The sequence below is a fragment of the Suricata suricatta genome, chromosome 17 (genome assembly GCF_006229205.1).
Source record: "Suricata suricatta isolate VVHF042 chromosome 17, meerkat_22Aug2017_6uvM2_HiC, whole genome shotgun sequence".
Classification (NCBI taxonomy): Eukaryota; Metazoa; Chordata; class Mammalia; order Carnivora; family Herpestidae; genus Suricata; species Suricata suricatta.
The window spans coordinates 37116411-37129567 of NC_043716.1; the positions used below are offsets into that span (position 1 = coordinate 37116411).

Genomic DNA, 13157 nt, shown 5'->3' on the forward strand with positions numbered 1-13157 from the left:
GCCAGAACACACAGCTGGCCCTTCCCTAGCCCTTGTGTCTCCAGGGTGGAAACAAGGATTCACCAGCTTCCATGCCCCTCCCCCATCTCATTTCTTTAACCAACCTTGTCCCCATGACAGTATTTCTTCAACTTCACCAAAACCTGTGGAATCTAGAAGGTGAGGCAAAAGGAAACACAGGAAGATGAACTCCTTCTCTCACCCAGAACTAAAGGCACCCCCTCCATCCCCCTGGCCTGAGCAGAGAGACAGGATCCCTCCCACCCTGGATATGAGAGCACCCTTAGGGACAAATTAGAAAGCTGACAGGCATCCAAGTGCCCGGCACTCCCTGCCTACAGGACACAGGGACCCCTCGCTTCTGCTGGTTCCACAAGGAAATACCATAAGCAAAAGGGAACCCCAACTCAAGGGCGGGGGCCACTTCCCCAGCTCCCATAAATGCCCTGCACCAATCTGGTTGATGACTGAGCTAAACGGCACCTGTGTGCTAAGAGATGGCAGGCGCCTGCCTGCCAAGTAGGCTAAATATAGCCCTGGGACTTTCAGAGAAAAGAATCGATGGGAACTTGTGCTGGGGGACCTGGCAGGCTGCAGACAATGCCAGCGGGGAGAAATGTGGGGCAGAGATCCTGGGTATCACTGCTTTTCCTGACAACCATTTCTAGACGCGGCTCTCTGTTGCTCCCATGGCCCAGGTACCTTGAGGAAAGTGAAAGCTGTCCACTTGAGCTCCTCCGTACCCTCAGGAGACTCGATAAGCCCCACAAAGCAAGCCTTCCAGATTTCCAGGACAAAAAGCGGGGTGGGGATATGCTGTGGGAAGACCCAAGAGTGAAGCCTAAGAGGGTGCCCATCCCCTTTCACCTCCTGAAGGCCCCAGGGGGCCAGGGGCTGATCAGGTGAGCTCCCAGACTGTGCAGGAAGGGTGCTTCCCCACCCCAGTGTGAGAACAAGGGATGAAGGGGAAATGGCGCTGCCACGTAGGAGCGATCTGCTTTCCACCACGAATCAGAGGAAACCCACTTCTCCCCACTTCTCCCAAAAAGTACCAGAAGAACCCTCCCCACTGCCCCCAAGTGGCCAGCCCACCATGTTGGCAGAGAAACAGCTCTGGACCTCCCACCTGCATGCGCTTCACCATCATGAGCTGTTCCACCAGGGGCTGCGTCTCACCGGTCAGATTCATGGTGCCCTCGAGCAGGACCACCGCATGGACAGTAGGATAACCAGTCTTGTGCAGCTGCTCAGAGTGCACAGCCAGCATCGTGGGAATGCTGAAGGGAACAGATACACAAGGGACAGGGTGGGGAGCCACACAGAGTTGGGGGGCAGGTGAGCAGAGGGGTGGGGGCCAGGGGTCACATCTCCCCACCCACACCCAGGGCCTTTCCTTGCTCCTTCCACTATGATCAGTCTGGGAGCCCGGTACCTCCTAATGAGTGTGCCACACTGCTCAGCCTGGCTCCGGAGCTGGGGGTTGCTGAGACTGGCTAGGATCTCCCCAAGCTTCAAGAGAGAATGCTCAATGGCAGTCCAGGAGGCTGGCGGAGAAAAGGAAATGCAGACACACGATGGGAAAAGAAGAGAGGAAGACAGTGGCCCTGAGCTCCTCGACTTTGGCCCCCCTGGGACCTCAAAACCACACATGGAGGCTTCCCCTGAGGATGACATGGAGGCCAGGGGCCTGAGGGCAGCATGCACTCTTTCTAGAAGGGGAGTGAGCACCAATACTGAAGACCCTAGAACCTATTCCCAGAGGCCTGCCTTCTAGGGAACGCACTCGACCAACTTTCGAGCCTAGGTATGGCTCAACACAGACCATGGCAAAGACAGGCACAGGGGTTTTGGGGGCCAGTGGCTGGAACAGGGAGGTGGCCATAAATCGCATCAGGAGTGGCCAGCCTTGCAAGTGGCCATCACTCTCTACTCCAGTCAAGCTAGATTCCTAACCAGGCTTCTGGGTTCGCCCACACCCTGTCGAGGCCTTTGCTCTCACGGCTCTCCTGCTCGGTGGTGCCCCAACTCATCGCCACCTCTCAAACTCACTCTCCTCAAGTCTTTGTTCAAGCCCAGATCCTTTGACAACACACCCAACTGGTCCAACCCGCTAACCTCTCCGCCTAAATGCTTGAACTCATAGTCCCTACCACCTTATTTAGCACTTAATAATGAGTCACTCATCCAAGTTACAACTCCAGAGGGTCAAATGATGATGAATACTAGCACCAACTAGCCCGTTAACCTCCATGTGCCATGGGGGGAAAAAACAAAAACATAAGACCTGAGATCCATAAAAATTACATTAAATACTCATTCACTTTTCAGCCACTACACATTGGTCAAGTGTTCAAGAAAGATAAGACACCATCAACATGGCCACTTTTATAGACAAACCGTCTTTCTGGACTTCTCACAGGCAAGAAAACATACTTTGGAAAGTAACAAATGTAGTAATCCTATAACAAATTCTCCAAATAGGTCCTGAAGACCTGGGTGTAGCCCATTCTAGCATTCTTATTACTGGAGAACAAGAGATCCTTAGGTGGCCTCAAGCCCCACAAGACTGTGGCCTTTGGGACCCATGTCCAGAAACACCAGTCTTTCCTCCCACCAGGGGATCTATCTCCTCTTGGGCTCTGGAGGGCTCCAATATTTAAGATCTGCGGTGTAGGCTACAACAGGCCTGACAGCAGAGAGGTACCATGTTTAAAAGGGACGTGTGAGGCGACACTCAAACACAAGAGTCATTTGCTTTCAGGTGATGAGTAGCGTGAAGACAAACACAAGGATGGATGGTGTGCTTTTCTGGTCTCTAAGCTCTTCCATGTTTATCACATACGAGCCTTGCTCGCCACTAGCGTGTATGCTTGTTGAGGGCAGGGCCCCTGCCACATGCTCCTTTGGTAGCCCCCCACCCCCCATCCCCAGCACTTGGCACAGTGCTGGGCATACAATAATGCTCAGTAAATACCTGTTGGTTGATTGGCTCGGGTGCCACCCTGCCCAAGTCCCTGGGATGTATGCAATGCTTATGGGGAGAAAAAAAAGGAAGTGGGATGATTTCAGATCCTCCTGGAAAAAAGTGGGATGGCATCCTGCCTCTCCCCTTTCAATTAAAGAACCAGCTATGGGAACAGTGGCAGGTGGGGCTGAGGGGAACCGGGGGACATACAGGCCTCCTCTAGTTTGGCGATGTGAAGCAGGGCCCGGTTCTTGGTGCTGCTGAGGGTCTTCTCCAGGCGCTGCAGGCACATGGCAAGCTGCTTCTCACCAGCGGCTGGAGAGCCGGCCTCCAGCCCTTCCCGGAGCCGCTCTGCAGAGGCTGCAGTGCAGCGCAGCAGCCAGTGGAGGGCGCTGAGAAGGGACCGGCACAGCCCGATGCACTCCTCCGCTTTGCCATGACAGCTACCGGGAAAGGATGCAAAGTCTGTCTTGGCTCCAAAGGCTGAAATATGACCCACACCAACGTTCCCCAGAGTGGCTGGCACGCCCCTACAAGGGAAGAGAGCTGGGACGCTAGCAAAGTCCTAGGGAAGGCAGCCCCATCAGCCTCCACTGGATGAGATTTCAAGCAAGCTACTCCAAAGAGAAGAGGTCTTTTACCCCAAGGGACTAAGTATGAAAGGATGGGGGTGGGTGGGTGCAGATAAGCAGAGGGGAAAGAAGTGTGGGAACCACAGACTTGGCCTCAGTCTACATGCTTGGAGCTTCTCCTTTATGCTAAGAAAATACTGGAAGTTAATGAGCCCTGCCATTACCTCAGTCGGTCACAAAACATGTCCATGATGTCCAGCAAAGCCTGGACACACAAGTCCCGGGAAAAGTCATCAAACTGCAGAAAGAACAGCTAACAATGCTACAAACATCCCAGTCGACCTCTGGACTCACACGAGGCAGACAGCATATTCCAAATTCCTACTCATCGTCCCTCCAACCTCAGGTTTCAGACTCAGCATTCTTCCAACATTGGAAATTGGCTCCTAATTGCCAGCCCCCACTTCCTGGGATCTCCCTCCCTCCAGTGGAACAGAGCGATGCCAGCCAGAGGCATCATGTGCTGCCTGTCCAGTCTCAGAGTTCACGTGACCAGCGCAGGCAAGCAGAGGGGTCCCATCTGTCACTATCACATCTCTGCTCCCATGCCCTCCACCCAGCTCATGAATGGCTGTGGTCATCATACCTTACTGATTGCTGTGAGGACAGAGGAGTAGGACACCATCTGGAGAAAGAAGAAAGATAAAGTTCTGATAACCAGTGTCACAGCTACGAGGATCAAACACTGACACTTCAAATTTCTGCAGCTTCAACGCGCCTTCCTCAACCCACGAAAAGAGAGGCAGGAACACTAGACATTGTCCCCATCCCTGCTTCTATCAAAATCACCATCAAATGACATCATGAACATATATCCACTAAGATCAGGGTGGGCATTCAAAAGTGCCGTGTTTCATGTTCACATGCCACTCATTGTCCACTATATACAAGGTTAAAATAACTGCTAGTAAGCAGAAGAAAGGACAGGAATGAGGTTATGTTACCTTACTCCTACAACTTCTATAAGGAGTAGGAGGGGCTCTGTCAGCACAGAGCCTGACGTGGGTCTCGAACCCACAAACTGTGAGATCATGACCTGAGCCAAAGTCAGATGCTTAACTGACTGAGACACCCACGTGCCCCAAGAGTACTTTTATTCACAAGAACTGGAGATGAAGAAACATTTCCTGCAATGAACAAGTGATACCTGATGAAATAGATAGTGAATTTCATGATAATACACTCTTACTGATTCTCTAGGATTTACTCTCTAGGACCCCTCCAGGACACTTTCTCTAATTGACCTCGACCTCCTTCCTGTTTGCTCCAAGTAATCAATCCCCTTACACCCATCATTACACAGCAAGTGCCTGTTGCCCCCACTAAACTAGGCACTCCTTGAGGACAAGGGTGCTTTACTCAGTGACCACCATGAACTTGCTGATGCTGTTGGTAGAATGAGGAAGTAAATACACACCTTGAGATCAGCATTTCTCAAAGCAGCTTCCAAAGTTGCACTATCCAATAGGGAAGCAACTAGCCACAGGTGGCTGTTTAAATTTAAATCAAATTAAATTAAAAATTCAGTTCCTGGGGTGCCTGGGTGGCTCAGTCGGTTAAGCGGCCAACTTCGGCTTAGGTCATGATCTCATGGTTTGTGAGTTCAAGCCCCGCATCAGGCTCTGGGCTGACAGCTCGGAGCCTGGAGCCTGCTTCGATTCTCTGTCTCCCTCTCTCTCTGCCCTCTCCTACTCATGTTCTGTCTCTCAAAGATAAATAAATGTTAAAAAAATTTTTTTTAATTAAGTTCCTTAGTCAGACTAGCCATATTTCAAATGCCCAACAGCCACATGTGGCTAGTGGCTACTGTATTAAACAGCACAGACACAAAGCATTTCTGTTATTGTAGAAATATCTATTACATGATGTTCTTTGAAAGATTCCCCAAGATGTTAAGAAATCTTACACACACACACACACACACACACACACACACACACAGCTTCTGTGTGATATGAATTTAAGAAACCCTGGAATAAATTATAAAGAACCTTCTTTACTATAGGGTATCTCTGAATCATAATATGTTTATATACAATGAGAACCTCGAAGATAAATGGAAACAAAGTAAACAATACTTTCCAAACTTATCTAAGGGAAATTCTACTTGAATAGTGAGCTGAGAACAGAAATACTAGTGAATTTATATCTGTTTCTCTAGAACATAGTCTGGGCCCAGCACATAGTAGGTCCTTGGTAAGCTTTTATTACTTTGGATTGATGAATTCTAGGAACTAGCATTCTGAAGAAAATGTACTTTAAAATGAATCTCTATTAGTAAAACCTATCCATGGGATTGGAGATGTAGTTCAAAAGATGCAACTAATGTGTCCTGCATGAAATTAAAACCTACAGAAAGTCTTAAGTTGTTGTAGTTTTAAAAAATAAGTATTGCATGCTGATAAAATATAAATAATACTTTAGAAAGTAGTTACAAGTATATACTCAAAATTGGTGGCAAAATACACTGAAATAAAAAAGCAGATTACAATGATAGAAACTGTCAGGATAATCACCTGCTTCGTGGGTTGTCTTCCCAAGAGGAATAGAAATTTCCAGAGATTTAAGTGGAAAGTGAAGTCAGCCTCAATGACTTTAGTATGGTGAATTTTACATGCATGGCCATGCCTTCTGTGTATAATTTCTCCATCATGTGAACAGAGAGTGCTCTGTTCAGACACCTTTAACTAGTATTCTTAAATAAACAAGAGCAAAATACACAGAGGACTTAAATACACAATTAGCGTTGAGCACAACCCTCAGCAAGGTGTTCTGTGAAGCCATAGCTGGTGTCTGATGGGGATCAGCAAGCTGGGAGCCTGCCTGGCAGAACGACCGTAACGTTCCAGGCGCGTATTTGTTTATTTATAACTGACGTCCCCATAGCAAGAGCTTGGCAGAGAAATGAACCTTGTTGGATACCAACCTGAAGAGGGAGCTGGATGTTCCCACTGAAACTGACCCCAAACTCTCGGAAGAGAAACCCCCAATTCTCTATGTTCTGAGAGATGCGGGACATTCTAATGTATTTATGGTCTCCAAATTCAGAATTCGGTCCAGTAAATTTTAGCTAACAGTATCAAGAAAGAACTGCTACTCTTGAGACCTAAAAATACTTTCCACATGGCGAACTGTTTTTCACAGCAGGATTTAACCTACTCCAGCCCTACTCTATCAGTGTAGAAGCTCTAAGCTGCCACCAGACCCTGTGGCTGCAGGCCGTCTATGTGGCCCACTGCACACACCTGGCTAGCCCAGGATGACCCTGCGGCTGCTCTCTCTTCTCTTCTCTTCTTACATATTCAACACCCCAGCTACGCCTAAGTGCCCTCTCCATGCAGAGCACCGAACTGAAGAGCCTCTGGACTCGGACGGAAGAATCAATTACTAATTTTGCATAGCACTTCCCAGTACTGATTGTAGTGAAACTCCTACATGTACATTTATTTCTCTCTCACCGTTACTTTGGCCTTGTTCTCCCTCTTGCCTTCCCCATCAGTGTTTATACATCTGAGATTCTTCTGTTTTTAAGAGAACTTCCCATGACCACCCTCCCCCCACTTTCCACTTCACCGCCACCCTCTCTAACCTGCTCTCCACGGATGTGAGTTCTCCACACTCGCTGTCTCTACCTCCCCACCTTCCGTTCACAATTCCACCCACTCCACTCACTTTTGTCCTTCCTACTGCAGGAATCTCCTCATTGAGCTCATCAACAAACATGGATACGTCTCAGTTCTGATCTCACAGACCTCTCAGCAGCCCTCACCACCAGGAAACACTTCTTCACTCTTTGGTCCTCTCCTCCCTTGGCTTCTCTCGATACCATGATCTCTTGCTTCCCTTCCTTCCTCACTGATCTCTTCTTTTCAGACTCCTTTGAGGAATCTTTTTCCTAGCTGTGTTCCCTACCTGTGATTGGTTCCTCGGGGACGTGGCTTGGGTCACTCGTGTGCTTAGTCTCCACCCTCTCTAGGCACTGCCGTCAATGCCCACAGCCTCCGTTACCATCTAGAACTGACAACTCCGGCATCAACAACGCCAGTCTAGGCCTGTTCTAAGTTCTGGACACGTATGTTGAAGGGCCTTCTGAGTATCTCCTCTTTGTTGGCCCACACAGGCACCTTACTTAACAAAGCCAAATTCAGCGTCACCTCCACCCCACAGCAGTACCCTAACCTTAACACTGGTTCTACTCTTTTCCCACGAGTGTCTCCTTAAGATCCCATCAGCCATCGCGTCGTCCAAACCAGAAACTTAGACGCTAGCCATGATTTCTTCCTCTTTCTCATGCGCCTCATCCAGGTAATTACCAAATCCTCTCAATGCCACCTCCTAACAGTTGTTGAACTCATCTTTTTTTCTGCTGCCACTTCCCATGTTGATGCTAATATCATCTCTTACCTGAATTTACTGCCATAGGAGCAAATCAGGGGGTGGAAAACCAAGGCTTGCAAGGCAAACTGGACCCATCACTTTTTTGTGTAAAGGAAGTTTCATCAGAGCACAGGCATATCCATTTTCGAATATACCATCAATATCTGCTTTCAAACTATAATGACAGAATAATAGTGACAGAGACCATATGGCTTGCAAAGTGGGAAGTATTATTTGGTCCCTGGGCAAAAAAAAAAAAAAAAAAAAAAAAAAAAAAAAAGCTGGGGTGCCTGTCTGGCACAGTGGAAGAACAGACAACTCTTCATCTCAGGATCCTGAGTTCAAGCCCCATGCTGGGTGTAGATATCACTTTAAAAAACAGATACATAAAAAAGGGCTTCTGTCGTGAGTGGCACACGTAGGGCAGCTCCATTGCTCTTCGTGCGTAATTGACATCAAAAAAACACATACATATATAAACTTAAAAAATATATATATAGATATATAGATATACATATATATTACAACTCATACATATATATGCGCATACATATTCCAACTCACTATTCAAACTACAACCGTAGTGAAAAAAAATTTTTTATGACTGTGATCTTTCTAAAATTAATCCACAAATTCCCCAAATCCACAAAGTCAAAAAAATCCCCATCAAAATATAATAGGATTTTTATAAGAATTAACAAGTTGATTTTAAAATGTCTGGAAAAGGACAGGGCACCTGGGTGGCTCAGTTGATTGTGCGTCCAACTTTGGCTCCAGTCATGATCTCAAAGTTCAGTTTGAGCCCCGTGTCGGGCTCTGTGTCGAAAGGTCAGAGCCTGGAGCCCATTTTGGATTCTGTGTCTCCCTCTCTCTCTGCCTCTCCCGCCCTCACACTCCATTATCTCTCTCCTCCAAAAATAAACAAACATTTAAAAAAAATTTTTTTCTTTGTGTCTGGCGGCTCAGTTGGTTAGGCATCTGACTTCGGCTCAGGTCATGACCTCCTGGTTCATGAGTTTGAGTCCCATATTGGATGAGCTCGAGACCCACTTCAGGTGATCCCTGCCTCTCTCTCTCTTTCTCTCTCTCTGCCCCTTGTGAGATTCTCTCTCTGCCCTTCGGTCACTTGTGCCCTCTCTCTCTCAAATAAATAAATAAATAAATAAATAAATAAATAAATAAATATTAAAAAAAGAAAATGCCTACGGGCACCTGGGTGGCTCAGTCAGTTGAGCATCCAACTCTTGATTTCGGTTCAGGTCACAAGCTCATATTTCTTGAGTTTGAGCCCTGCGTTGGGCTCTTTCCTAGCAGTGCAGAGCCTACTTGGGATTCTCTCTCTCCATTTCTCTCCGTCCCTCCCTCACTTACACAAGGGTGCACGCATGCATGTGCTGTCTCTCTCTCTCAAAATAAATAAAATAAACATTAAAAAAAGAGAAAAGAAAATGCCTGAAAACAGGTGAGAAATTTTTGAAAAATAAAACTAAGAGAAGATCTGCCTAACCAGACATCAAACATATCATAAAGTCATAGTAATTAAAACAGTAAAGTACTAGGGCAAGAAAGGACAAATATATCAATGAAGTAAACTGGAATATCAAGAAATAGACCTTTGTCAAAAAATAAAAAAGAACTTTGTAAGAGAATTTAGTATGTGACAATAAATTGCCTATTCAATAAAGGCAGTTGTGGGGCACCTGGGTGGCTCAGTCCGTTGAGGGTCCAGCTTCAGGTCAGGTCATGATCTCATGGTTTGTGGGTTCAAGCCCCGTGTCGGGCTGTGTTGACAGCTAGCTCAGAGCCTGGAGCCTGCTTCAGATTCTGTATCTCCCTCTCTCTCTGACCCTCCACTGCTCACACTGTCTCTCTCTCTCTCAAAAATAAATTTTTAAAAAACATTGAAAAAAATTTTAAATAAAGGCAGTTGAGCCAACTGTCCCTCTATTAGGAAAAATAAATAAATTTGGATCTCTTCCTCACACAATAAATTCTAAATGGATTAAACAAAATAAATACAAAAAACAAGTGAAGTGTTGGCAGAAATTAGAGAAGAATATACTTTGATCCTTGGAGCAGGGAAGGAAGCCCTTAAGCAAGACAAAAGCCATACAGGAAAAAATGGTTAAATCTGACAACAATAAAAATATTAAAAATTTCTGCATGCTAAGAAAAAACAAAAAGTTAAAAAAAAAGTGATAGAAAAAACATAGATAAAGATTAAAAGATCAATTATATTAAGACACTTAAAAAGAAGTAAGAATTCTTCTTGTGCTGATGGAAATGTTCTACATTGATTGTACAACTCTGAATATACTAAAACCCAGTAAACTGTATACTTTAAATGGGTAAATTGTTGGGGTGCCTGATGGCTCAGTCCGCTGGGCATCCAACTTCAGCTCAGGTTGTGATCTCACAGTCTGTGGGTTCCAGCACCGCACTGGGCTCTGTGCTAACAGCTAAGAGCCTGGAGCCTGCTTCGAATTCTGTATCTCCCTCTCTCTCTGCCCCTCCCCCACTTGCACTCTCTCAAAAATGAATGAATGTTTAAAAAATTAAATTAAAAAATTAATGGGCAAATTGTATAGTATGTGATTTATATCTCAATAAAGCTTTCACCAAAAAAAAAAAAAAAAAAAAAAAAAAAAGGAAAACAGGCAAATGATATGCATAAGCAATTCCTAGAAGATATACAGAGACCCAATAAACATATGGGGAAAATGCTCAAAATCACAATTATGTAAATACAAATTATAATGTGAAGTAATTTTTGCTTTCTAGAAAAGAATTTTGAAAAATTCTATCCAGCATTGGACAGGTGCTGAGAAACACTGTCAAACACTATGGGGGGTGTAAACGGATTACCATCATTTTTGGAGGGCAATGTGCAAGATCTACTGCAATTTTTCTTTAATTGTTATTTATTTTGAGAGAGAGAGATAAAGCATGAGTGGGGGAGGGGCAGAGAGAAAGGCAGAGAGAGAGAGATTACCAAGCATGCTCTGCACCACTAGCATGGAGCCCAACACGGGGTGTGAACTCACAAACTGTGAGATCATGACCTAAGCCGAGGCCAGATGCTTAACTGACTGAGCCACCCAGGCGCCCCAGGATCTATATGGGAATTTTTCAAGCTAGCAATTCTATTTCCAGGTATCTATCCTAGGGAAAAATCCCAGAAGTGCAGACAGGTAAGAATGCTCGATGCAACATTGGTTATAACAGTAAACACTTAAAAACCTAAATTACAGTACACATGGAACATTATGCAGCAGTTAAAAAGAATAAAGTAGATGAATATGTGCTCACATGGAAAGCAGGCATAAGCCAAGAGGAAAAAGAAACAAGAACTACATGCCAACTGAGGGCTGCTGCTCAGCAATTTAAAAAGAATGAACTGCTGACACACACAACATAGATAAACCCCAAAACATTTATGTTAAACAAAAGAAGACAGAATATAGGGTATTGCTAGATGACTCCAGTTCTATGGAATCCAAATAAAGGCAAGATTAATCAGTGACAGAAAACATTCAGTGGTTGTAGGAGGTTGAGCTAGAAAGGGGCATAAGGCAACTTTCTGGGAGAAAAGAAATGTTCTGTATCTTATTTTGAATGTTAGTGACATGGGTACATTAAAATTGTTAAAACTTTAAGAAAAAATTAAAAAAAAAAAAGGTGGGGGGGGCGCCTGGGTGGCTCAGTTGGTTAAGCCTCTGACTTCGGCTCAGGTCAGATCTCACATTCGTGGGTTCGAGCCCCTCGTCAGGCTCTGTGCTGACGACTAGCTCAGAGCCTGGAGTCTGCTTCCAATTCTGTGTCTCTTTCTCTCTCTGCCCCTCCCCCTCTCATGCTCTGTCTCTTCTCTATCAAAAATAAATATAACATTAAGAAAAATTAAAAAAATAATAAAAAATAAAAATAAAATAAAATAAAATAGTTAAAACTCACTGAATTCATCTTAAGATCTGTGCATTTTGTTGCATGTTAAATATCTATTTTTTTAATGCTTTTTATTTATTTTTGAGAGACAGAGAGAGACAGCTGGAGCAGGGGAGGGTCAGAGAGAGAGGGAGATACATACATATAAATCCTTTCACACCATTCCTCCACTTAAAACTCTTTAAATAACTACTCATCACCCTAGGATAAAGGCCAAACTCCTTAGCATCACTCACAGGTCCTTTGTGACCGATCTCTCTCTCTCTCTCTCTCTCTCTCTCTCTCTCTCTCTCCCTCTCTCTCTCTCTCCCTCTCTCTCTCTCTCTCTCTCTCTCTCTCTCGTCTAAACCAGTCTCCTTCTTGAAGTGCTAGCCCAGCAGTTCTCAAAATATGATCCAGGGACCTCTGGAATCTGTGAGGGTTAAACTACTTTTTAGGGGCACCAGAGTGGCTCAGTTATCTTGATTTCGGGTCAGGTCATGATCTCACCATTGGTGAGATCGAGCCCCACATTGGGCTCTCAAAATAAATCAATAAACATTTCTAAAAAACTCTTCTTCAAATACTACTAAGATGTTATTTGCTTTTTCTACTCTCATTCTCTCACAACTGAATGTGGAATGTTCCAGAGGCTCCCTGACATGTAAATCATGTACTTAAATGGGTCAACAATTGTGTACCTCAGTAATGGGTATTTTCCACATGATGAACTCATGATATTATAAAATCATTCATGAGTAAAAGTGCAAGAGAAAAACCAATGGCTCTTCATGATAACACTACATAAGAAGTTCACTGAGGGGCACCTAGTTGGTTCAGTCTGTACAGCATGTGACTGTTGATCTCAGGGTCATGAGTTCAAGCTTCATGTTGGGTACAGAGCTTATTTTTTTTTAATGTCTTATTTATTTTTGATACAGAGAGAGACAGAGCATGTGAGGGGGAGGGGCAGAGAGAGAAGGAGACACAGAACCGGAAACAGGCTCCAGGCTCCGAGCTAGCTGTCAGCACAGAGCCTGACGTGGGGCTCGAACCCACAAATGTGAGATCTGACCTGAGCCGAAGTCGGAGGCTTAACCGACTGAGCCACCCAGGCGCCCCCAGAGCTTATTTTAAAAATAACTAATTTGGGGGCGCCTGGGTGGCTCAGTCAGTTAAGCATCTGGCTTTGGCTCAGGTCATGCAGGTCATGATCTCACAGTTCGTGGGTTCGAGCCCCGCGTCAGGCTCTGTGCTGACAG

General features: G+C 45.3%; 1 protein-coding gene across 4 annotated transcripts in view; it reads right to left on the bottom strand.

The window, feature by feature from the left end:
* Positions 1 to 13157, bottom strand: part of MED24 (mediator complex subunit 24) — a 36099-nt gene that overhangs the window by 11563 nt on the left and 11379 nt on the right. For 3 of the 4 annotated variants that reach the window (XM_029929088.1, XM_029929087.1, XM_029929089.1), the window contains exons 4-11: positions 4184 to 4222; positions 3762 to 3835; positions 3176 to 3408; positions 2975 to 3031; positions 1433 to 1544; positions 1127 to 1277; positions 703 to 816; positions 105 to 152 (exon numbers count right to left, since the gene is read on the bottom strand). In XM_029929088.1, coding sequence (XP_029784948.1) covers positions 105 to 152; positions 703 to 816; positions 1127 to 1277; positions 1433 to 1544; positions 2975 to 3031; positions 3176 to 3408; positions 3762 to 3835; positions 4184 to 4222 — 828 coding nt within the window. The remainder of the gene's footprint in view (positions 1 to 104; positions 153 to 702; positions 817 to 1126; positions 1278 to 1432; positions 1545 to 2974; positions 3032 to 3175; positions 3409 to 3761; positions 3836 to 4183; positions 4223 to 13157) is intronic. The other variant, XM_029929090.1, reaches the window with a different exon arrangement.